At 49.7% G+C, this 25,595-nt stretch overlaps 2 protein-coding genes across 3 annotated transcripts in view; one reads left to right on the top strand and one right to left on the bottom strand.

The window, feature by feature from the left end:
• Positions 1-999, bottom strand: part of Slc37a1 (solute carrier family 37 member 1) — a 70,782-nt gene extending 69,783 nt beyond the window's left edge. Inside the window, exon 1 of the mRNA XM_052163189.1 lies at positions 910-999. The gene's annotated coding sequence lies outside the window, so the exon portion shown is untranslated. The remainder of the gene's footprint in view (positions 1-909) is intronic.
• Rsph1 (radial spoke head component 1) lies at positions 912-20,312 on the top strand. Of its 2 annotated transcripts, none has more exons than XM_052163193.1 (9): positions 912-1,010; positions 2,368-2,481; positions 2,584-2,689; positions 9,528-9,618; positions 10,056-10,191; positions 13,478-13,549; positions 16,574-16,751; positions 17,345-17,473; positions 19,854-20,312. In XM_052163193.1, exons 1-9 carry the CDS (start codon positions 957-959, stop codon positions 19,895-19,897), a joined length of 924 nt encoding a protein of 307 aa, XP_052019153.1. In that variant the 5' UTR covers positions 912-956; the 3' UTR covers positions 19,898-20,312. The 2 variants fall into 2 exon arrangements, with proteins under 2 accessions (XP_052019153.1, XP_052019154.1); XM_052163194.1 differs by having other exon boundaries at positions 16,574-16,733; positions 19,854-20,309.
• The last annotated feature ends 5,283 nt before the right edge of the window (positions 20,313-25,595 follow it).

Here is a 25,595-nt window from a genome sequence, read left to right as displayed (position 1 = left end):
GCACAGAGGAAACCGTGAGACTGTTAGGAGGCTAGATACTGGGACAGAAAGTCTGGCTTAGTAGGGGAGCAGGAAGGTCTGAGCCTGGGATGACAGTATAGGGGTGGGAGGGGGACACAGAGGGGCCTTGCAGGGTGAAATGTGGCACCGGAGGGACCCCAAGAAAAGAAGCCCATCTGTAAGAGACAGTGTGAATGAGCCGGCCTGTATGTGTGGCATGACAGGCTGGGCCATGCGAGGAAGCCCACAGGCACCAGAGGACAGAGCAGAATGAATATGGGTCCCCTGCAAGAGAGGGCCCAGAAGTAACCTGAGTTGGTTGAGATGCTAAACCCTGACCCAGGTCAGTGTGCATAGCCTCTGCTTAAGTAGTCAGAGTTCATCACTCCAGTGTGTAAGTGTTGACAGGAAACGAAAAGACTCAAATGTACACACATCTAAAGACCACAAACATCTCCATATAGAACAACCTGGAGGTGGGGGTGAGGGTGGGGCGGTACTTGAAGCTTCCACGGGGGACCCAAGGGACTGAAAGGCCCAGAGTTGAGATGCACTTTTCATCCTAGTGGGGCGTCTGCTTTTGAGGTGGTTCCTTGTAGAGCCCACAAACCGGATCACTAAGAACATTCCAGAGGCCAGTGACACTGCCCAGATTAGACCGCCAGGTCTGCGTGGGTACCAAGGCTGCCAAGGCCCCGCCTTCCCCCTCACGCCCCCACCCCCCACCCCCGCCGCCCCGGGTGGTTGATTGGCAGAGATGCCCTTCTAGTTGCTAGGACACTATTCCAGCCCTTGGCTCCTCCCACGCTTCTCTTGCGGCCCTTTCCCGCCACCCTTCCAGGCGGAGAGCCAAGTGGGGCGGGCAGCGTCTCCATGACGACGCGGGACGCGAGTGGGGGTGGCTGGTACCTGCTTGATAGAGACGCTGCTCCGGAGATCCTGGCTGAGACCAGATCATGTCGGACCTGGGCTCTGAGGAGTTAGAGGAAGAGGGAGAGAACGATCTTGGGGTGAGAGCTCCTGACCAGGGAGGGACTTCTGGGGTGCGTCGCAGCTCCGGAGCGGGAGGTGTGGGGACCAAAGGGCCGAGAGGCCGGGGACAGGACCACGCCGGCCACACTGGCGGCGCTGCGTCCAGGAAGTCGCTCTGAAAGGTGAAACGCCGTGACGTCTTGTTTCCACCCTCCTTCCCCGCTCCCATCCCGCCTCCCATTAAAGGCGAAGATTTCTAGGCAGAGGGCGTGAGTAAAGGGATAGAGAAGGTTGCATCCTGATAACTCCGGCACCGTGCTGAGGTGCCCTGGGCTCTCAGGGTTTCACCAGGTGGGTCTGGAATCAGTTTCTCTGAACCATCCCAAGCCATTGGAATCACCTCCATAGTGTAGACAAGAGGGGAGGCAAAGGACCCATAGCCAGTGATGTTTCTCTCTCTCTCTCTCTCTCTCTCTCTCTCTCTCTCTCTCTCTCTCTCTCTCTCTCTCTCTCTCTCTGTGTGTGTGTGTGTGTGTATGTGTGTGTGGTGTGAAGGGGTGAGACCCAGGGTCTTGTACATTCTAGGCATTTCCACTACCACTGAAATCCATCTCCAGTCTAATCTGCTTACAAGATAGTTTCATAGAAATTTCATATTGGGTTAGAAGTGGTTTATTTTTAATTTTTAGATTTTTAAAAATATTAATTTCTTTTATTTTGGGTGTATGTGTGTTTTTTTTCTCCATATACATCTGTGTATCACATGCATGCAGTGATGATACTGAAGCGGCCAGAAGAGGTTATTGAATCCCCTGGAACTGGAGTTACAGATGGTTGTGAACCACCATTTGGGTGCTGGGAACTGCACCTGGGTCCTCTGCAAGACCAGCCAGCGCTCTTACCCACTGAGCCATCTTTCTAGCCTTTGGGGCAAATTTGCCTGCAGACAGCAAACAGTCCAGGAAACTCATGAATGGCATTTGCTCTTTAAGTCCTGAATGACTGGAGAAAGTGACCTGGGAGGTGTCTGTGCAGTCTGGGGACCTGTTTGACCTGCATGCCCTCTCTATGAGCATAATGACACAGTTCATGTTGTGTTTCCCATACATTGGCTCATCTTTGCCATATCAGGATTAGCATAATAAATCACACTCTCTCAGATGCTGAAGGAAACGAGGCTCCCACCATGGACACCCGCGCTAACTGTGAGACCTTAGACCAGGTGACCCCTGTCCACCAGGGACCTGGCTACCTGCCTCTCCAGTATGCAACGTCACAGGTGCATACAGTGCCCAAGGACAGAAGGTGTCAGTGGGACAATAGCTGTAAACTGCTTGGTATGTGCTTGGCAAGAATGAACAGCAGCCAGAATTAGAGTGTTTCTTTTTTTCCCAGGAATATGAGGGGGAACGCAATGAGGCAGGAGAACGGCATGGACACGGGAAAGCACGACTGCCCAACGGGGACACGTATGAAGGAAACTATGAGTTTGGAAAAAGACATGGCCAGGTCAGAAATGGTGACTGAGGGAGCTGGTTTCCTCTAGTAAATATCGTCTTAGTGCATGTGGGACTCAGGACGGATGTGAACTGTATCGTTGATGTGTTTCAGGGGACCTACAAATTTAAGAATGGGGCCCGGTACATCGGAGACTATGTTAAAAATAAGAAGCACGGCCAAGGCACCTTTATCTATCCAGATGGATCCAGATATGAAGGTAAAAAACGAAGCCTTTTGTTCTGGTTCTTGTTCTTGTTTACCTGTATAGGAGGTTTCTGTCGCTGAACTGGTCTACTCACGATACTAAAGTGTACAAGAACATTTCGAGTTCACTGGATCTACCAGTCAATGAAAAATAATGTTCTCCTTCCTAATATTGTCATAGAGGCTAGAAAGTCTTTTAGGTAACTAAACCTCTAACTAACTTACGTGGCTGGTCCTGTGGGCAGCACATGCCCTCCTGTGAGCCAGAGACTTGGAGTAAGTGAAGGGGCCTTGCTGGGTGTGGCTTAGATCCACGACGACAGCCCTATCACATCCTCCCTCTGAAGGGGTCTTTGTTGTTTTCCGGTTTTGCCTAATCCCTCTTCTGATGGTCATGTTCCTTTAGACCTTGGGAGTTCCTTCATCTGGGCATTTGGCCTTACTGTATGATGTCTTTCCTGGTCTCTGATGTTGTGTCTCAAGAAGACTCTTAGCTTATTCCTAAGAACCTCAGGCCCTATGTACCGCTGCCACCTGGTAGATGCATGTATAGTCCCAGAGCCAGGATGGGAGAAGGCAGGAAGTGTCTGTCGATCTGTATGTCTGGGTTTTTCTCTACCTCCTATCTCTGAAAAGGGTTTTCTGGCCAGGCAGTGGTAGCGCATGCCTATAATCCCAGCCCTTGGGAGGCAGAGGCAGGCGGATTACTGAGTTTGAGGCCAGCCTGGTCTACAGAGTGAGTTCCAGATCAGCCAGGACTACACAGAGAAACCCTGAAGAGTTTTCTGGTTTCCATCTGATTTCCAAAAAGATCCATGCCTTCAGTCTTTAACTAAGGAGACAGTAGGTGTGGCTCTGTGCACCCCCTTTCTTGTTTGAGTTTCCTTGCTGGTAGAATGCAGATGGAATCGATTGATAGGTGTGTAATTCCTGTAGACTTTTCTTGCCTGAAGGGAAGACCTTCTTGGCAAGGACCATGATGCACTTGGTGTGACAGCATCATTGTCTCATAAGGATGATATATCCTTAAGATGCAAGCCATACTCCCACGACTAACACCTCATAAGTTCATCTTCAAGGAGAGGAAAGCTTAATTTGATTTGAGAGGTTTTAAGATTTGTGTATTTTATGTGTGTGGGCATTTTACATGCATGGGTATTTTACCTGCATGTATGCCGATGAAATACATTCATAAAGTTTCCACAGAGGCCGGAAGAGGGCATTGGAGCCTCTGGCACTGGGGTTATAGATGGTTGTGGGTTCTGGAAACTGAATTGGGTCCTCTGCAGGAGCAGCAAGTGCTCTGAACCACTGAGCCGTCTCTCCAGCGTCTGATTTTCATATAACATAAATATTTGTTGCTTTTAAGCCTGTGGCAAGGCAGAGAGCGTCATGGGGGGGGGAGTTTTTGATAGACCCAGATGCTCACCTCATGGTACCCAGGAAACAGTGGGAGTGGGGATGGGCATGCCCCCAGTGACCTGACTGCTTTCACCAGCTTCTCTCTCTCCAAGGTTCCCCGCCTCCCAAGAGTGCTATACTTGAGGACCAAGCCTCCACACATGGCCTACGGGGGTCACCTAGGCAACCCACAGCAGCTACCAGCCTTGCTTCCAGACAAAATAAAACTTAAAAATAACAGTAGCAAAGAAAGAAAATTCTGCCAGACTCTCTGGGGATGGGGTGGAGACATTCACGCCCTTTGTCTTAAGACACGAAAACTTACAAACAGTTTGGTTCCTAAACCTTAGCAGGCTTGGCCGACCAGAAGTGCCATCTGCTTTCTAATGAGGATTGCACAATTTGATTTAGGGCTTAATTTCATTCTTCTCAGATTCCTGTGAACCTAATCTTGTTGTTACTTTTGATCTTAGTGTAGATGTTAATACAATTTGGGTTACATATAAAGTACATTAAAAGGGGGAGGGATTTGGGAATTCTTTATTTTGAAGCAGAGTTGTGGGGGTTATTAAAGATATTTTAATATAGACTTAGGCCTGAAGATTAGGTGAAAAAGAGGTGCTCTGCTGGTAAGACATATCCGAGTGTGGGTACGGTCTCACTCCGAGGGAGAGGTATTAGAAAGCCTCCTCTCTCTCTCTCTCTCTCTCTCTCTCTCTCTCTCTCTCTCTCTGTCTCTCTCTCTGTCTCTCTCTGTCTCTCTCTCTCTGTCTCTCTCTCTCTGTCTCTCTCTGTCTCTCTGTCTGTCTGTCTGCCTGTCTCTCTCTCTCCCTATCTTCTTCTCCATGGTTTCTCTGTGTAGCCTTGGCTGTCCTGGAACTCCCTCTGTAGACCAGGCTGTCCTGGAACTCACAGAGATCCCCCTGCCTCTACCTCTGCTCCTTGTCTCCCAAGTTCTGGGATTTAAAGAAGTGGCTGCTGCCCAGCGCATTATGGATTCTTAACATGGCCAACAAACAAACAAACAAACAAACAAAAAACAACAAAACAAAACGATGAGAAAAGCCTATTTGCAAGATCTGTGAGCTCAAGTGTGGCTGTCCACACCAAGCAACTCTCTGGCTCTGCAGGCAACGGTTTCCCAAGAAGTCAGCAGTTCATAGCACCAGCTACCAGAGACTCAGGAAAGCTTGTCCTTACAAGACTACCCCTACCCCCCTCACCCCCCCTCACCCCCACACCCCTCCCACCCCCACACCCCCACACCCCTCCCCCTCCTCCCCATGCCCCCCTGGGTCATGGTGGATGTTTCCAGGCTACAGATACTTCCGTCCAGTTCAGTGCCAACTAGGTGTTCCCCTAACCCTGTCTCGAGTCTTCCCTTGTGGTTTGCAGAACTCTTGGAAACTGTGGCTCGTCATAAAGGATGCTACAGATCATGTTGATCAACAGTGGGATGAAAGGGCGAGCAGTGTTGAGTTCTCGAAGGGTCTAGCGCAGAGGAGCCTCTCTTCCTAGGAAGCTGGTGTGCATGGTCGTGTCGGTGGGCGTATATGAGCCACCCCAACCCAAAGCCTCGTCAAAGTTCACACAAGGGATTTTAAGGGCTTAACTCCCTTCCTTCCATGCTCGGGGTCTGGTGACAAGACCAGGAGAGTTGGGAATAGGAGAGAACTGTTTAGAATTTTTCAAAAAAAAAAAAAGAAAGAAAGAAAGAAAGAAAGAAAGAAAGAAAGAAAGAAAGGAGAAGAGAAGAGAAAAAAGAAAAGAAAAGAAAAGAAAAAAGAAAAGAAAAGAAAAGAAAAGAAAAGAAAAGAAAAGAAAAGAGAAAAAAAGTTACATGTAAATTTAAAGCAGGAATGTTTCCGACGGCATTCAGGAGCCTTGACTCCTAGTCTTTGAAACCTGCAGCAGGTATAGACCAGCTTCCTCTGAGAAACCCCGCCCCATTGCACGGGGTTTCTTGGGCTGTGCGGAGCCTCCCACAGGTTTCTCAAGGGGTGTAGCAAGGGATCTCCAGTTGTCACCAACGTGAAATCTGGTGTTTGCAGCTTAAATGTCCTCTTTCCCTTTTGAAAAGACTGCAGAATACACATTTGTCTTGTTTCTCCAGCCTTGCGCCCAGCTCCCAAGGTCGGAAGGAGAGAAATGGGCTCGTTTCTTTTTCTTTCTTTTTTTGTTAGGGTCTTTTTTAGGGGGAAGGAAACCAGATGAAGTAACTGTTCCAGCTGTGGCCGCTTTGCCCCAGGGCGTGCTGGAGCAGCTCCGAGGAGCTCACAGAGGCCAATTTTGCCCTTCTTGCAGCTCCGGAAACAGCTCCAAATTGGCCTCAGTGGGAATATTCCACCACAGAAAATGGCGGATGCTGCAAACGCAGCCACAGTGATGCCACGCAATGCCCACTAGATCTTGGTTCACGGTCACGGCACACCTTGTGTCATGGTCACTGCACACCTGGTCCATGGTCACTGCACATCTGGTGTCATGGTCACTTCACACCTGGTCTCATGGTCACTGCACACCTGGTCCATGGTCACTGCACACCTGGTGTCATGGTCACTTCACACCTGGTGTCATGGTCACTGCAAACCTGGTCCATGGTTACTTCACACCTGGTGTCATGGTCACTATACAGTTGGTCTCATGGTCACTGCACACATGGTCCATGGTCACTACACACCTGGTCCATGGTCACTGCACATCTGGTGTCATGATCACTGCACACCTGGTGTCATGGTTACTTCACACCTGGTCTCATGGTCACTGCACACCTGGTCTCATGGTCACTGTATACCTGGTCCATGGTTACTTCACACCTGGTGCCATGGTCACTATACACCTGGTCTCATGGTCACTGCACACCTGGTCTCATGGTCACTATACACCTGGTCTTATGGTCACTGCACACCTGGTCTCATGGTCACTATACACCTGGTCTCATGATCACTGCACACCTGGTCCATGGTCACTGCACACCTGGTGTCATGGTCACTTCACACCTGGTGTCATGGTCACTGCAAACCTGGTCCATGGTTACTTCACACCTGGTGTCATGGTCACTATACAGTTGGTCTCATGGTCACTGCACACATGGTCCATGGTCACTACACACCTGGTCCATGGTCACTGCACATCTGGTGTCATGATCACTGCACACCTGGTGTCATGGTTACTTCACACCTGGTCTCATGGTCACTGCACACCTGGTCTCATGGTCACTGTATACCTGGTCCATGGTTACTTCACACCTGGTGCCATGGTCACTATACACCTGGTCTCATGGTCACTGCACACCTGGTCTCATGGTCACTATACACCTGGTCTTATGGTCACTGCACACCTGGTCTCATGGTCACTATACACCTGGTCTCATGATCACTGCACACCTGGTGTCATGGTCACTTCACACCTGGTGTCATGGTCACTACACACCTGGTCCATGGTCACTGCACACCTGGTCTAATGGTCACTTCACACCTGGTCTCATGGCCACTGCACACCTGGTGTCAAGGTCACTTCACACCTGGCCTCATGGTCACTGCACACCTGGTCTCATGGTTACTTCACACCTGGTCTCATGGTTACTAAATGCCTGGCACCAAATGTATATTTTAGTGAATTATCTTAATTTCGGGGTTCAATATCTCTTCTTGCTTGTGACCCTATCTTGCATCCCATCGTGGGACCTAGTGCTTTCTGAACCTATAGCCATCACTGTCCCTAGCTCTCCGTGTCTGCCTGTCTGTGCTGAGCTGTCCCATTCACCTTTGAGGGCCTGTTCTCGCCTCTGCCCCAGACTGCTGACCACACCCTTGCTGACCTCTGTCTTCATCTGGTGGAAGCTTGTGGGGATGCACTCTGTCCACTTGTACAGATGCTGTCCTAGCTCATGAGGCAGCCAGAATGTTGCCATTGTTAAGTTGATATCGGAGATGTGAGGAAAGTTCTATAGCATCCCCGTTTTTTTGGATAAACTTTGGGGTTCCTTCACAGAAAACAGTTTGGGCAATTAACATCTTGTTACCACAGTGTATGTACAGATGTTTCCAGTGCTTGCGGAAGCCAGAAATTTATATACATTCTAGGGTCCTCTAAGAAAAAGGATATAAAGTTGCTGTAAAAATGAAATTTTATTTGTTGTGGCAAAGTGAAATAAACCAAACATTTTTAAATTAAAAATTAAGTAGTACCATAAACAACACTGTATTGAAGAAGGCATCCCGGATGTATTTTTAATTAATGACAGACATCCTTGCCCAGAATTCTAGGACAGGCTTCTTCCACCACTGTTTTGGCTTTTCTTCTGCACTGGGGTAGAATCCAGGGCCTCCCCTATGAGAGGCAGGCATCTTCCATCTGCCTGTGTTGGCCAACATGCTTTCTATACAGAACAGTTTGCATTGCTTTCTATAGAGACAAGATGGAGCTGCCCTGATCTCAATTTTTTTTTGTTTTGTTTTGTTTTTTTTTTTGTTTGTTTTTTTGTTTTTTCGAGACAGGGTCTCTCTGTGTACCCCTGGCTGTCCTGGAACTCACTCTGTAGATCAGCCTGGCCTCAAACTCAGAAACCCACCTGCCTTTGCCTCCCAAGTGCTGGAATTAAAGGCATGCACCACCACTGCCTGGCCTCAATTGGTTTGTAATTGTTTGTCGCTCCATTCTAGAAAGTTCAACCTGGGGAAGTAGTCTAGAAAGGAGTATTCTAGAAAGTTCCATCCGGGTGTCAATTTGCTTTTGCTCGTAGGTGACGTTTTAGGCAATGTCCACCTTAGGAATCCACTGGTTGGTTTCTTCCCTGTGTGACCTGTGAGAGCTGGAGGAATTTTTGAGAGACTGATTCCAAATCCCCTTTGGCGGACAGCACAGTCTGTTGCCGACCTTGTCACGAAGCCTCATACCACATTTCCCATTGATACAATTTCCTGTCAAGTGTGTGAGGAATTACCAGGAGCCACCCCCATGGAGGGGCCTGGGCAGGGCCACCCAGGCCACAAGAGGGAGTGTGTGAGGGAGACTGAAGGAACTGGCAGGAGGGGTAGCCTTGGAACCCAGTGCACAGGTGGGAGACTGAGTGAAGGTTGAGGCTAGACCATCAAGCAGCACCCCTGAGGCTGCTAGGATGTGCCTGGGTTCCCTGGCAGGGAGTCAGAGAAGCTTGTTCGAGCGTTCACCACACCGTCCACTGCCCTGTAAAAGCATGGAGATGCCTGGGGCTCCCATGACATGCATCCACTCTCCAGATCTGTGTCCCTGAGCTCCTAACTCGGGAAGCTGGCACAAGAAGAAGGGGTGCAGAGGCAGGGGTGCAGAGGCAGGAAGTCAGAGAGGAGAGAGGCAGCAGGCTGAGCCCATATGGTTACAAAACTTAGATTCTGCTGGGCTAGCTGGGGCGGGGACATCAGTTTGTTCTTTTCAACTGGCTTTTAATGAGTAAGTGTTGTGCTTTGCAGGGGAGTGGGCTGACGACCAGAGGCACGGCCAAGGCGTGTACTACTACGTCAATAACGACACCTACACAGGGGAGTGGTTCAATCATCAAAGGTTTGGCTTCTTCCTCCCGTCTTGGGGGTGGGGGTGGGGCACGTGTGTGGCGTAAGCCCAGGATGATGTCCATATAAGGCCGTTCCGTGCTGTAGGGCAGGTGTGTAGGGGAGGTGCTGCCCAGAAGGGAAGGGGGGGATTCCCGTCTCCTGTTAGTGGGATCCTCTGTTCATAAGCCCCAGGGAGTGGAGGCACAGAGGGCCAATGTAGTGGAGATCCAGCAGCCCTGCAGCCGCATGGGGAAAGCAGTTTGTGTGCAGGCTTGTGGCCTGCAGTTAGATGCTGCTGCCCCATGCTTCTCTCCATGTCCCACGTGTGGGTGGCATGCCAAGCCTTTTCGAGGGGAAACATATCATCGCCTGTGAGCTCCCGGTGTGTTTTAGGGTCAGTTCTCTACCCTGAACAGTGATCAAGTGGCCTTGTCTTGTCTTCACCAGGCACGGGCAAGGCACCTACCTCTACGCCGAGACCGGCAGTAAGTACGTCGGTACCTGGGTGCACGGGCAGCAGGAGGGCGCTGCTGAGCTAATCCACCTGAACCACAGGTACCAGGGCAAGTTCATAAACAAAAACGTAAGTCAGTGTGCGGTGTGCCAACACTAAACAGAGGAGTCCTCCGTTCCCACCAGCTGGGGATGGCAGCTCCACTTCAAGCTGTTCTGATGTCCACAGAGCCCAGAGTGGGGTGGGGTGGGGTGGGGTGGGGTGGGAGGCAGAGCGCTGGACCCATTTCCTGGGGCCTTAAACACTTTGTGTCTCTATTAAGACCAGTGCTCTTGATACCAGAGAATCTTCCACTGGCTGGGTGTGTTTTCTGCCCTCTGGTAAATCAGGTTGAGTGGGGGGTGAGGACCCCAGGGCTCGCCCTCATGCCAGAGGCCAGCCTGCCTCTCCTGGTTGGGGAAGGCTCTTTGTGCCCTGGGTCTGGAGACCTCCGAAACATTTTGATCCCCTGCTCCTGTTTGGTGGGATTGGCTTTGGCTGCTGTTTTGTGCAGAAGGCAAAGTCAGTAACTGTGAGCCTTCTACCCAGGCCTTCGCTGGAGCGTTGGGCTGGGCTGGAGGAAGACTCCCTAAAAAAGAGTTTGCTGACTGCACTAGCATAGAAGCAGAAGTGGAGTATGGTTAGCTAGGCTCAGCATGCCCGGAAGCTCTGGGTCATTTGCATGTATGCGACTTGAGGCTTAACTGCTGGAGTATCAGTAGGCTAGCTTAGCCCGCCAGAAAACCCCGAGGCTTTGCTCTACCAGTTAAGTTAAAAAGCTTAAGGTTATACAAACCACGCAAGAATAAACAAATTATAAAGCATCTTGCGCTAGGATCCCCCTCCCCCATGGCTGCACCCTCTCACCCCTCCCTCAGGACCCCTGAACACCCCTGAGCACACGCATACTTACACATCAACTTATGCAGAATCATTTTGTCAGGCTCACGAGGTACCAGGACACAGAGAGACAACCACACGTCTGACCATATGGAATAAAATGGGGAGGAGCCCCCCTCCCCCACCTCTTTGCCCTCTCCTGGTCTAGACAGAGCTCCTGCCCTGGCTCACTGGGTCATTCAGTTCTGCATCACAAACAAGCATTTACCCGGAGAAACTGAATCCCTCACAGCCTTATTTTTCCGGGTGCAGGGTGAGGGCATCTCCTCCGCTCTGATCCTGGCAGGGTCGAGACCTTGGCGCCCCTGTTAATCACCCCCCCTACCACCACCTCCACCCCCAAAACTGCCCCATCCACTCACCTCACCTGGAAACAATGGCCAATTTACAGACAGGTGATACCGGCCTCCACAATGAAAGCCAGTAAGACCTTTATACTCAAATTCTTTGTTGTTTCGTCTTCTGATAAATGCGTTTATGTAGACTAAGTCCTGGTTACTTTTCTGTTGCTGTGTGTTAAACACCCCTGCCAAATGCAACTTGGGAAGGAAAAGGTTTATTTCATCGAAAAAGATCACAGTCCATCCTGGAGGGAAATCAGCTCAGGAACTGAAGCAGGGTGGGAGTTTGAAGCAGAGACCCTGGAGGAGCACGGCTCACTCACCACCTTCTCAGGCCAGGTTTACCTGCCTTTCTCGTATAGCTCTGGCCCATCCCCCTGGGGATGGTTCTGCCCACAGTGGATTCAGACCACTCGTACATCCACGAAGAGCACACCCCACGGTTCACTCTGATGGAGTGGGCACTTCTTAGGATGAGGCAACACAGCTAGATAATGGGGCGGTTGAGTATAAAGGGCTGGCGCTTTGAAACCCCGAAACCTCCGCCCATTGTCTTGAAAAGCTGCACCAGTTGACCACCTGCAACAGAGCCTGAATCTCCATCACTTTCTCCTAACATTGGGTTGATCGGCTACATTTTTTCCTCCCCCAAATCTCATGTGCAGTCATGTCTCCCATACCCCCCCAACTGTGTGTTTCCATGGTTACTGGTGGTGTTGGGCATCTTTTCACCCTCTTAGCACTGGTTAGTGTTTCTTTCTCATGTTTTTCCTATCCCTGTCTTTACTAGCAAGTCATTAAAACAGGATGAGGCAGGATGGAGGTGGGAGGCAGGCCGGAAGGAGATGAACTCCTTGACTATCTCGATAGGACATCCCTGCTGATTAAGGAAGAAATGAGAGGTGATAACAAACTCAGAAAGCAGATAACCAGATAAACCCAAATCACACCACCGGGCAAAGCCTGGGAGGGATACAGACGGAAACAGATGCTTCTGTCAACTCCCAGCTAAGGGAACTGCTAGAGTTGTATTTTTTCCAAGTCTTCATTGTGCTTTACCACTTTATAAAAGGGCCAGGGAGTCGGTAAAAATTGGTTTTCCCTTCAGCAAAGGTAATCCTTTTCTGGAAGGATTATTTTTAAATTGTGACCATGAGCCTTCCGAAACGAATCCAAGTAGGTGTCTGTCTGCCAATGCAGAAATGAGGGAAAGAGCCCCTCAACAGACTTGCAAGGAAAAAAGATAGATTTAACTTCATAAGAAGCAGCGTAATGACTAGAAAACTGAAAGCCCAGTGTGGCGGTGTAGGTCTCCAGACTCAGCTGAGACCAGGGGCAAAGAGACTTTGAGCCAGCCTGAGCTGTGGAGGGAGACATAGTTTCAAACCGCAAGAGTGTTGGCATAGCAACGGTCAACATCAGTAAGGGAGTCAGGCACATTATAATTCATGGTCCAAGGTGAAATCAAACATCAGGTTGACAGCTGGTGACAGGGGAAAACATTTGTAAATCTAAGGACCAGTTCACACTGGGTTTCTAAGTCAAAGTGGAGTCAAGGTGTGTGTCAATTGTGACAAGGTTTTCGTTTAATAAAAATATCTCTCAGGGGCCAGTAAAATGGGTCAGTGGGTAAAGATGCACGATATTAAGCCTGCCAACATGAATGTGATACCCAGGTCCCACATGGTGGAAGGAGAGAGCAGAGTCCTGCAAGATGTCCTCAGACCGACACATATGTGCTGTGACACATGCGCCCTGCCCCCACCATTAAGTAAATAAAGTTTTTTAAAAAATGCTTTGCTCTAAATCCAGTGCTACAACAAGCATACCAAAGCACTGGTAGCCAGCCCCTCTCTAGCGAGTCTGCCCACTGGCACCGATTTCTTATGGGTTCTAAAGCAAATATATTTCCCATTCCTTTTATAAAGCAGTAAGACATATCTGGGACCTGCAAAACCAAAACCCAAAAGCATCCCCACCAGTCCACAAAAACATTCCGTAACCCCTCTCGGACCCTGCACGGTGAGGTCATTCTGGGTGGGCTTTCTGGGCGTGGTGCTCGGGAAGTGTTTGGTGCTTCCTGTTCAGAAGAATTTCTGAAGAATAAAGTGTGTTGAATTCCTTTCTCCCCGCAGCCTGTGGGCCCTGGAAAGTATGTATTTGACGTTGGATGTGAACAGCACGGTGAATATCGCCTTACAGATATGGTAAGTTGACTTGTCGCCTCTGTTTCTGAGGACTAAGTAAATATCTGCTCGATCGCATTGATCTCAGTAGGCAGCCCAGCTGCCGAAGTGGTCAACGTCTTTCCACAACACCTGCCTGAGTCAGAGCTTGATTTTGTGGCTAGGAACTGTCTAACTTTGAGCTCCAGCAGGTGTCAGTCCCAGAATGGCTTCTGAACACTGTAAATGGCTGCACCGAGGTCAGGTGGCTGCGCACGTCCCAAGGGTGGCCTGCTCTTAAAGCCTAGTAAGTTAATACTTTCCTTTGCTACACTGAGCATGCGCGTTAATGGCAGAGCTCCTGATCTGTTAATGCCTGACTATTGCCTGGGATAATGAGGTTTACTAAAAAATTTCCTGGTTTTAGTACTTCTTCTGAGCCTTTGACTTATTTATTCTTGCTGTAAGAAAATTTGTTTTTGTTTTTAACCGATTAAGGACAATTTTATTAGAGTTTAAAAGAAAAATACCCCAGGGCAGGCAAGCTGCAAACCTCAGCTGTTTCCCACAAAGAAGTAGAATGGGAGAAAAAGAGGAAAGGAAAAAAAAAACCCAAACAAACCCAAAATAATAAAAGTTTGAGCTGGGCTGACATAGGGGTCCATCCTGACAAGGAAGGGGTGCTTTAGGTAAAGTGAGGAAGCCCATGGGATCAAGAAGAACATGCCTAGGTTCTGGCTAGCATCTAGAGTCCCAGTTCTTAAACTGTAGATCGATCGAGACCCCTTCAGAGGTCCAACGAAACTTTCACAGGGGCCGTATATCAGCTATCCCGCAAGTCAGATATCTACACTTACATTTCATAACAGCAGCAAAATTACCGTTGTGCAATGAAAATAATTTTATGGTGTGTGTGTGAGGAGGTCACCACCACATGAGGAGCTGTGTTGAAGGGTCAAGGCTTTCCTTATGAAGGCGAGACCCAGTGCTCTGGAAGTTGCACCTTTCTGAGCCAGGATTCAGCAGAGTGGGTGGAGCCAGCCATACCTCAGCTGAACCTCGGGGCTCAGCTCAGCCCCAGTCAGAAGCTTTAGGAGGGTGTCTGAACCTGGCCAGAGAAAGAATCAAATTGTGCTTTATTTTCTTCTTGGTCCCTGAAGCTGCACAGGCTTCCCTTCCTAGTGTGCCGGAACTGTATTGGGAGCTGACTCCCCTGGGGACTATACTGCCTTTCCAGGCGCAGTAGATAGTACCAGACCGCAGAGTTTAATCTATAAACAGGCACAAAGAGAGGTGGAGAGGCGGCAATAGTAATGAATGAAATAAAATAGAACAGTAGTCATGTTGTTGGGTTCCATAGCTGCCTGCAGCTATTACGAAGTGGGTTTCTGGAACAGAAGCTGAGGAATAAATAGGGAAGAGGGGCGAAAAGAAGTATGGCTAAGACAATATTCACTGATCAAAGCCAGAAACTTTAATGGCGCCAGACCTTTTAACAGTTTGGGCAAACCCTTCCCCCCAGACTCCAGGCTGAGTTCCGGTGGAAGTTGTCTAGCTTCTCTTGGAGGTCCTCGTCTTGACTGCTCCGGCAGCTGGGTGGGTCACCTGCTTAATTCAGGAATTCCTAGATCTGGAGGAACAATGAACTTAACCTTTACTTCGAGCACTCCACCCTAGGTGGAGCAGGATCCTGGCTATCTGGGAGAAGTTAACCTTGACCAAAGTCAAACTCTGACCAAGTGCATGACTGCCCCAATATGGCTCTGTACATCATGTGACTAAAAGAGTTACGTCAACGTTCTCCCTCCCTCTACCCCTCCCTCCTGCCCCAAAGTTTCTGCAACCTCAGCATTTTTTCCCCTTTTTACTTAAAGGGAGTCTCCCCAACACATCCACAAACGTTACCAGTTGTTCTGGTTTAGATGAGAAGTGTCCGTCAGTGTGTTCCTCTCCCACCCCCCACCCCCAATCTCATGAAGTGAGTGCTGGAAACTGGAAATTGTAGGAGGTGGGGACCTAACTGGAGGAGCTGTAACCAGGGGGCTATCTCAGGGGACTGCATATCCCTCGGCCGTTTTCTCTTTGTTCCCATCCCTGTTTCCTGTGGACCGGGAGTAAACTGTTCCACCATGATTGTCTGAGCCTCTGAAACCCTGAGTCAAATACCCCTTCCCTCTTTTAAGTCGTTCCCTTAAGTAGTTTGTCACAGCTATGCAAAAGGAACTCATACCTTAGTACGCCCATAGTATGACCTCATTTTTTTTTTTTTAACATGGACCACCTAATCTTCAAATAGGTCATGTTCTAAGGTCCTGGGGCCTAGGACAAGGTTACATTTTTGGGGGTAGGGCACAGTTCGCTTCATCACACCGAGAAGTCAGCTTCAACACCCTGAGGCATGCATGCGTGGTTTGTTGGGAGTTGACCTCAGGGTCAACTGCAGAGAAAGCAGGATTGGCTAGAAGCAGGAGGTGACCCATGCTGTGACAGCTCTGAAGCTGGGACCCACTTGAAAAGCAGGGTCATGAAGCAGGTGTGGGGTGTGCGGTGCTGTGGCTTTGCCGATGGGAGGCACCCAGGTTATGAGCCATCAGCTGTGGACCACCAGCAGCTGAAGGAAGGGTCATCCACCATCTGGGGGAGGTCAGCTAGAGGCAGAGCACAGGTGCCACTTTGGGGATATTCTGTGAGTGTAGTCGCCTCAGGGTTACTTGGGATCCTATGCAAATGATGAGTCTGCAATCCTGACCTGCAACCTACATGAATTATTTGTTCTTATTCCTGACGGGCTGAGTGAGAAGTATGTTTCAGAGAACGTTCTGAGTGACTCTGATGCAGGGCAGGCTTGGCCACCCCTGTCCTCCAATACTTGTCTCTCTCACCCTATGAGTGAAGGAACACAGGACCTTGGGAATGAAAATGGAAGAATTCATTTCTGAGAGACCGAGTAGATGTTTGGAATTCTGTCTAACCCCTACCCCTACCCCACCCCGTTGTCATTTGGTATCCCAGACCAAATGACGGCAATGTTGACAGCTTTGTGGTTTTTTTTCCCCCTTAAAATAGGAAAGAGGAGAAGAAGAGGAGGAGGAAGAGACATTAGTGAGCATTGTTCCAAAATGGAAGGCTCTCAAAATCACAGAATTGGCCCTGTGGACTCCAACCCTCTCCGAGGAGCATCCTCCCCCTGAGGGCCAGGGCCAGGAAGAAGTGCCAGGAGCTACTGGTACAGAACACTCCCAAGGTTGTCGGGGTTGCTCTGCGGTGGACAGGGCGAGCACCTTGGGGTTGTTAGGGCAAGCACCATACACACCTGTCCCCAGACCTGGTGTAGCTGGGTCCTCTAGGAACTGGCCAGGGGGTCCATTGGGGTGCAGGATGTTGTAAGGGCAAGAGTTTGGGATGGGAATCTCTCAGGGAGTAGAGGAGAAGAACAAAAATAGACTGTATGGAAGAAATGTTGTGCAATGATGCAGGCCCCTGGACCCTGGCGGATTCTCCAATAGCCAGAGTTCACTTTGTATCTCCTCGCTGTGGGTGTGACTTGGGTTGAGCAGCAGACTGCAAACCAGATCAGGTGTCTCTGTTGGAAGAAGGATCCAGGGAGCATTTCTCTGTATCCGTTTTATGGTGGTCTTGCTAAGAAAGTCGGGAGGCAGGCCAGGGTGATCTGATGGCCAGGTCTGGGTTGGAGCGTGGGGGTTGGGAAAGGAGTTCATGCTTGCAAGAACAGGAGACATTGCTGGGCAGACCAGGAAGGGCCACTTGACTCAAGAGACTTGTGCTCATGTTTCCTGGTGATCTCAATTCTATCCGCTGCTGCTGTCTTCATCCCAGGCGTGGGTGACACCTCAGATGACCTCCAGGTAGAAGGTTTTGAGGGCGACGTGGAGCCGAGGGCCGGCGATGAAGACATAGACACGTACAGGCAGGAGAGCCAGGAGAACAGCTACGACATAGACCAGGGTAAGAATACTTGCCTCGGAGTGGGCGGGGCTAGTGTGAGGCCAGCGGGGCACCCTAGGAGGAGCAGGCCTCTCCCTCCTCCACCCGAGTCATCCTCCCGCCGGCCTGAGAGACCTGAGCGAAGCTGGAGACCGGCGTAGATTCTCATAAAGTCCACCTTGTCTGCACTTGAGCCTCACCTTAGCAGGGACTGGTCTGGTGTGACTGGTCCTCTACACTCTCCCCAGAGGGAGAAAAGTAGATGTGACTGGGAATGGTCACACCTGTCAACGCGGTTGAGAGAGATAATCTGGAAACTTAGACCATTGCAACCCACAGAGGACAGGAATCCCACCTGCGGCTACTGGAGTCTTGGAAACTCTTTCCCCACAGGGGCTCCTTTGATTTGATCATCTTCCGAGTTAAACCTGATCTTGTTCTTAGGGAGAGAGCTTAGGGACAGCCTGGTTACCCAGGGCTGCCTGCTCCATGACATGGGGTTAGGGCCCATTTTAGTTGGGGTTTTATTGCTTTGAAGAGATATCATGACCATGGCAACTTTTTTCCCCCGAGACAGGGTTTCTCTGTGTAGCCCTGGCTGTCCTCGAATTCAGAAATCCGCCTGCCTCTGCCTCCCAAGTGCTAGGATTAAAGGCGTACACCGCCACTGCCCGGCCTGCAACTCTTATATAAAGGGAAGCATTTAACTGGGGCTGGCTTACAGTTCAGAGCCTTAGCCCTTAGAATTATGGCTCGAAGCTCGGTGACGTAGTGCTGAGGAGGAGCCATGAGTTCTACATCCATAAGTGCAGGCAGCAGGAAGAGAGAGACAGTGGGCCAATGGTAGCTTCTGAAGCCTCAAAGCCCGCCCCCAGTGGTGCCCTTCCACCAATAAGGCCACACCCCCAATGATGCCACGCCCTACAAGCCTGTGAAGGGCATTTTCATCCAAACCACCTCAGGGTCCCTTTTTAAACTAGATTTTGGTTATGACTTTAGAGTAATTATATTTCCTACTCTTTAAAAAGAAATATTCTGAAACAATAAAACAAGGCAAAACTTGTTTTCTACGTAGCTGGTAGGAACACACACGGACTTAGGCTCTTCCGGCAACAGTTAATGTGAACAGGGTAAGAACACATCTGCAGCCGGGAGGTGGTGGCGCACGCCTGTAATCCCAGCACTTGGGAGGCAGAGGCAAGCGGATTTCTGAGTTCGAGGCCAGCCTGGTCTACAGAGTGAGTTCCAGGACAGCCAGGGCTGTACAGAGAAACTATGTCTCGAAAAAACCAAAAATCCAAAAATTAAAAAAAAAAAAAAAGAACACATCTGAGGGGCAGGATCCATTGAGCGGGCTCTGGTGGAACGCTCGCCTTTACCCGCTCATTCCATAAGTGGGTAGGAATGACCCCTCGCGGGTACAATGCCTACAGGATCCTGTGGGCGCTTCGAGCAGTGGCGGCCCTGTATCCTTCCTTTGGGTTCCTAAAAGCCAGCAAGTTCCCCTGCTCATTTGCATACAGCTTTGGGTTGCTGGTCCCCTCAGTGTCAGATGGAGAGGCAGGGATCTCATCCCGAGCCAGCCACGCCCACCATTTCACTGTAGAGTATCCGGGTCTGTCAGCACGCTGCCCGGAGAGGTGGGACAAGGGCAAAGTATCTCCAGGAAGGGTCAGCTCCAGGTGTGTGGAGAGGCTGAGAGCCAGAGAGAAAGGGCAAAACGGAGATGAAACTCCAGACAGGAACACACCCTGAAGTCAGGGGGAGTTGCGGGGAGGAGTCCGCAGCTCCCTCCCGCAACCCTCCCCCCATCCTTTCTTGACCTTACATGGTGGGCCTTCGGACTGGATCCTCAGGTCTGTGGGTGTGACAGAGGGTCCTTTGAGAAGCAAAAGCCTCAAGTTGGTTGCCCGAGCGCGGGGACGGGGGGTGGGGCAGTGGAAGACGAGTATCCCCAAAAACCAGTGTGGGCAGAAGAGCGGAGAATATGGTGATGAAGGTGAAGGATTCTTAGAACCAGTGGAGTGGATGATGGCTGGTCCCTGAGTAGGAGGAGGAGCTTTAGCTCAGGAGCTGGTCCCAGGGACCTGAGGGTCTGTGGGAAACAGGGCTTGGCAAGGACTAAGGGTTTTAAAAGTTGTAGTTGGGGCTGGAGAGATGGCTCAGCGGTTAAGAGCACTGACTGCTCTTCCAGAGGTCCTGATCTCAAATCCCAGCAACCACATGGTGGCTCACAACCATCTGCAATGGGATCTGACGCCCTCTTCTGGTGCTGTCTGAAGACAGCAACAATGTACTCACATATATAAAGTAAATAATTCTCTTTTTAAAAGTAATCTTTTTTTTTTCTTATTTACATCATTAACTTTTATGCTTTTCTGGCGTTTTCTTTTCTTTCCAGGAAACTCGAACTTTGACGAAGAACCGCCAGACCTCCAGGAGTAAGATAGAGGCAAGATCACAGATACACCAGGAGTGCCTTAGTTAACACGGGTCAGCTGGGGCTGGTACCCACCGCCTGTCCATCTCTCTCTCTCAGGTGTTAAAGTTGTTTTTGCAGTTGGAAATAAATCTCCAGATGTTCATTGTTTGTGAAGGAGCCTCCGATGTTGCTTCTGTGAACTCTTTTCCAGCTTCTCACGGGGCTCGTTCCATAGAGAGGTTCCGTGAAAGGGTGTGGACTGGTGGGGTACACTTCCCATAAAACACCGCGACTGGAGCGTGTGTGCCCCAGGCTCTGTAAGAAGCCATCTGCCAGCTTTCTCCACCCTCAGGCGGCCTCCGGTGTGGTCCACGGGCTGAGCAAGGCCAATCACAGGCGTTGTTGAGGAGGTAGAGGGCGCCCCCTTCAGGTTCCTTGGTAACTGCAGGTTCCTGCCCAACAGTCAGGTGTTCAGGGGATTCACACCTGGTGTCTCCTTTCCCTCCGGGACCTGTCCCCCCGGCCCAGCACTGTTCCTGGGGGCTGAAGCAGAAGCCCCTAAACCTTACCCGACACAGCCTCGCCTCCTCTTCCCTCGAGCTGCTCTGAAGGTCAGGGCTCAGCCCTGACTCTACCTCCAGCCGTGCAGGCTCCCACGGTTCAGAGCAGTCTTCCCATTGTCCCCCAGACTCCCCGGGACAGGGTTGCTAGGGAGTGGCCGGCCGTGTCCTATGCAAACGATCCCTTCATTCCCCCATCTCTCCTTTCCTGGAGAAGTTGCAGCAGAAATTTCAAGCAATTTCGTTTTTTTCTCAAGCCTGACGTGTCCTTGCTCAGCCCATTGTTAGCACTGTTAGCAAAATAAATGATTGTGTGTAGTGGCACATAATTAAAATAGAGTACCGCCCCGCCAGGACTCTGCTCCAAGTACCGGCTGGTCTGTCTCTCCTGTCCAGCACCCACTCCTTCCAAGTATCTAGCAAAGCATGAATCTTAAACTTGAATAGTTAACCAAATATATTTAAGTATATGTAACTCCCGATTACATAATGCCAATTTACAATGATAAAGTTTTATCCCAATATTTCTAACCTCTCAGCACACCAGAAAACACACCTGACGCATCTGGATCTGCCTGTCTCCTCCTCTTGCAGTTTCCAGGCTCGCCCCCATCTCCGCCCCTCCTTCTCTTAGCTCCTCCTCCTCCTCTCTCCCCTCCAATCACCGGCCTCTCATTGCCTCAATGGGAATGGATAGGAAATATCTTGCATCAGTTGTGCAAGTCTTAGCATTTGAGTCCAAGGTGAGGACACCCCGATAGAATAGCCTACCCCCCCCCCCCCAGCTCCTCTGTCCTCGGCCCTTAGAATCACTCCCTGTTCCCACCCAGCCTCCTTACTCTGCGCAATCTCTCATTCAAATGCAGCAGTTATAATAGCCTCCCCTCCCCCATCCTCACTCACCAAGAACAGCGTGAGGGATGGTGACACCGCGGAATGCCGAGGTGACACCTGACTCTTGTGGAGGTTCTCTGCACACTGGGAAAAGTCACCTTCAGAGGGAACGCGGATGGTCGGGCACCTCTGAGTTTCAGCAAGTCCGGGGAGGCCCGAGTGTGCCTGGCTTCAGGTCCCCAGGGGCTGTTGGGTCACAGGCCACGCTGGGTGGAAGATCACTTTCCACAGTGTGTCGTGGTCTAGTTTAAAAGCTGGGAAGTTTCAGGCTGCAGATTCAGGTTCCCGCAGTGTGGGAAGCCAGGTGGGGATCTCTGTGTTTTTTCTGATTTCTTCCTTACGACCCTCAGAGGTTGCATTGAGGACGGTGTGGGGCGATGCAGGTGAAGCGCTCAGAACAGCACACACAGGGAGATGTGGACATCTCTTGGTATTGTGCGACTCCATTCAACTCCTCACGGTAATCCATGGAGCATCTGAAGAATCAAGGATTTATTGGCGAGCGGTTTTCTGCAATCTCGGTTTTTAAAGAGTATATAAAAACAGAGCACACAAGTTCCCGGATTTTAGGACCTTTTGAAAAATACAAAAAAAAAAAAAAGTTTTTCATAAATATAAGAGCCACGCAGTGGTGGTGCATACCTTTAATCCCAGCACTTGGGAGGCAGAAGCAGGCAAATTTCTGAATTTGAGACCAGCCTGGTCTACAAAGTGAGTTCCAGGACAGCCAGGGCTGCACAGAGAAACCCTGTCTTGAAAAACCAAACCAAACCAAACCAAACCAAACCAAACCAAACCAAACCAAACCAAACCAACCAACCAAATAAGCAAGAAAGTTCCGGACCTTATAAATTGCAGGCTGTGCTGTTATCATAAAGCCTGTTGTAGGGGCTAGAGAGATGACTCAGTGGTTAAGAGCACTGACTGCTCTTCTGAAGGTCATGAGTTCAAATCCCAGCAACCACATGGTGGCTCACGGCCATCTGTAATGAGGCACCCTCTTCTGGTGTCTGAAGACAGGTATAGTGTACTTACACATATTATAATAATAAATACATCTTTAAACAAAATCTGTTGTAACTGGGTTACAGCATTTCTGCCACATTATAAACAGCAGGGAGACCTCATGACTTGCAATTAAACTCAGGGATCATCTTATTGGCTTATTCTATGAGCACAGTTATGAAAGGGGCTGTCACCAGGACTCCACGTTTGGAGTTGGGGTAGAGGGCAGAAGACACAACTTGGTGAGCTTTGTGCATCCTGAGACAATGGCTCCATATCTGACAGCTGATTATAGCAATCCTCAGGGAAGGGGCAGGGCGGGGCCGAGGGGTGGGAGAGTAGAGTTGGGCAGTGGCCCTGGAGCTACTGAAAAAGGAATGGATCAGCGGGGCTGACTCCCTGGAGCCCGCAGAATGACAGCCCCAGACTTTTGGTGTCAAAGCAGGACCTGGCTCCTGTGTGGGAACCTGCTAACAGCACCGATCCCAGCTGTTTCTCCAGATAGCTCCCAAGTAGCAAGCCAGCCATTCAAACCCAGGAACAGTCATAGACACACACAAGGGGATCCACCATTGTTGCTTGTCACAAGTCTTCTCCAAGTGGGAGGAGGCACGGAGCTGGAAGGCTGTCCTTTGCTGGACCAGAGGGAAGCCAGGAGAGGGGAGAGTTACTATTGGCTCTTCCCCTGCAGTACCCGGTTTCACTGAAGCATTGCAGTACCCCGCTCCCCGCCTTGCCTAAACAAGATGGTATCTCTCAATACCCCTGTTAGAGATCTGAATCCTTAGGTCCAAAACTCACCTCTACCGCGCTGTCTCTAATCCACACATCTATGACAAAGTTGACTTTAACAATTAGGGACACCAGGCGGTGGTGGCTCATGCCTTTAATCCCAGCACTTAGGAGGCAGAAGCAAGGAGATCTGAGTTCGAGGCCAGCCTGGTCTACAGAGTGAGTTCCAGGACAGCCAGGGCTATACAGAGAAACCCTGTCTCAAAGAGAAAAAAAAGATTAGGCACAATTCATTTAACAATAGCTTCCATAAAGCAGATCAATCTCAGGATTGATTCAGGTGGGATTGACACACCACCCCCTTCAACGTCTTGTATCTTGTATTTTTGGGCCTCGGAGGATGGCAGCTAAACTCGGACACTGACACAGCAGATTAAAGCCAGGTCATCTTCTACGAGCAGTTAGGTTGGCAACATTTCCCGATGAAATGACTCAGGCCTGTCATTCTTTGTGGGGTGCTTTCAGCTAATTGACGTAAGAAGGTGTTTCAGTGTGTGTGTGTGTGTGTGTGTTTTCCCAATGCAGACAGTGGAATCCATGGTCTTGAGCATGCTGGGGAAGTGTTCTGCCACCAGGCAGATTTCTTCAGATTCTTCCCCTCCCCTCCGGTCCCTCCCCCTCCCTTCTTTTCCTTTCCTTCCCTTTTCTCCTCCCTTCTCCTCTCCTCCCCTCCTCCCCCCTTCCCTTCTCTTCCTTCCCTTCCCACCCTCTTTCCTTTCTTCTCTTTTTTGGTGGCAGGGACTCACTGTGCAGCCCTCACTTGAAACTAACGGTGTAGACCAGCCTGGCTGCTGCCCTCCCGCCTTTGCCTCTTAAGCCTTGATTGGCAGGCATGCGGTGCACACCTGACCTCCAGTTATTTTCCTTTGTGAAAACAGCTGGCTGTGCCCTTAGGAACTGTCTGTCTACTTGAGTAGCTGCTTTGTTGGAATAAAGGTTTCTGTTGGGTGTGATATTTCATACCTGCCATCTCTGTGGCGATGCCCCTCCCTGTTTCTGATGGTTTAGGGCTGTCTCTTTTGCTCTGGTTAGTCTGGCTGGGTGTCTCTAAGTTTAATTGATCTTCACAAAGCACCAGCCTGTGTGTTGTTTTAATCTTTTTTTTTTTTAAATGTTTTCTTTTTGCTGTTGTTTGTTTCGTTTTTTTTTTTTCTAGACAGAGTTCCTCCGTGTAGTCCTGGCTGTACTGGAACTCAATCTGTACACCAGGGTGGTTTTGAACTTGCCAAGATCTACCTGCCTCTGCTTCCCAAGTGCTGGTATTAAAGGCATGCACCACCACTGCCTGCTCTTCTTCTCTTTTCAATTGCATTGATTTCTGCCCCGGTCTTGGAGAATTCCTTTCTTTTGCTCATATTGAGTTGAGGAGTTCATTTTTCATATCCCATTCAGAAACCAAGCCATGGACCATTTAGACCATTTGCTATCTATCCTGGGTGAAAGGCATTATGGTATTCTGCCTCTGCAGTTCTGCAGCTGATCCTGACCTGGTTGCTTTAAGGCTGGCTTCTGCAGCCTCCAGTTAGCACCTCAATGTGACTCAGGGGGAGACTAGGTAAAGCCTCAGCAGGGAACTGTGCTCCTCTCAGGCTAAGTCTGGGGAGAAAAGGGGAGGGGACTTATCTCTGCCATTTGTTCTCAGTAAGATTCTCAGAATGTGTGTTCACTTGGGGAGAAAGCTCACACACTACAGGTCTGCACATAAATTCAGTCATAAGTTGAACAAGAGGTTTTAACAGAGAATGGTTATGTGCATATACACTGGGAGCAATTATCTGGCTTAACTTTATTTGTTACTCAGGGAAAGTTTAAGACTGTAACCAAGCTGTCCTTGAAGTTTTGTTTTGACAAACTCAGTCAATGTCTTATCCCGTTTTTTGTACTTGGGCTCCTGTGATCTCTATCTTCTTTATGACGTTCGGTTAGTGGTTTCTGTAACCCCTTGGAATGTGCCCTAAGTTTTAGAAGTCTGATGCTATCTCAGAAGCAATTAAGCAATCCTATTATAAGAGGAATTTCTCTGTAGGGGTTGCCATTTGGAAACAATGGTAATTGTTCCATGCTAGCTGTTTCTGCAGAATAAACATTCTTTGTTTTTGCATACTGAGTCTGGGATCCTCTTTCAGCAATTTTCCGACCCTTACAGAGCCATTATATTTTGTTTGTTATTCAGAGTTAGGATGCTAAGGCCTTGTATTTTAGGTTTTTTTTTCTTCCAGTAATGACTTTTTAATGACTTTATTATGTATACAGCTTTTGGCTTGCATGTATGCCTGCAGGCCAGAAGAGGGCACCAGATCTCATTACAGATGGTTGTGAGCCACCATGTGGTTGCTGGAAATTGAACTCAGGACCTCTGGGAGAGCAGACAGTGCTCTTAACCTCTGAGCCATCTCTCCAGCCCCCCAGTAGTGACTTTTAATGGGTACTAGTTTCTCTCTAATCTTGCTGGAATGACATCCCACAGATT

The sequence above is a fragment of the Apodemus sylvaticus genome, chromosome 19, assembly GCF_947179515.1.
Source record: "Apodemus sylvaticus chromosome 19, mApoSyl1.1, whole genome shotgun sequence".
Lineage (NCBI taxonomy): Eukaryota > Metazoa > Chordata > Mammalia > Rodentia > Muridae > Apodemus > Apodemus sylvaticus.
Note: the sequence above shows the minus strand (reverse complement) of the source record. Positions and strands in the feature narration are given on the sequence as shown.

Coding starts and splice junctions, on each gene's coding strand:
- Rsph1 (XM_052163193.1), top strand. CDS start 957: ATGTCGGACCTGGGCTCTGAGGAGTTAGAGGAAGAGGGAGAGAACGAT. Junction 2,482..2,583: donor TTGGAAAAAGACATGGCCAG/GTCAGAAATGGT, acceptor GATGTGTTTCAG/GGGACCTACAAATTTAAGAA. Junction 2,690..9,527: donor AGATGGATCCAGATATGAAG/GTAAAAAACGAA, acceptor TGTGCTTTGCAG/GGGAGTGGGCTGACGACCAG.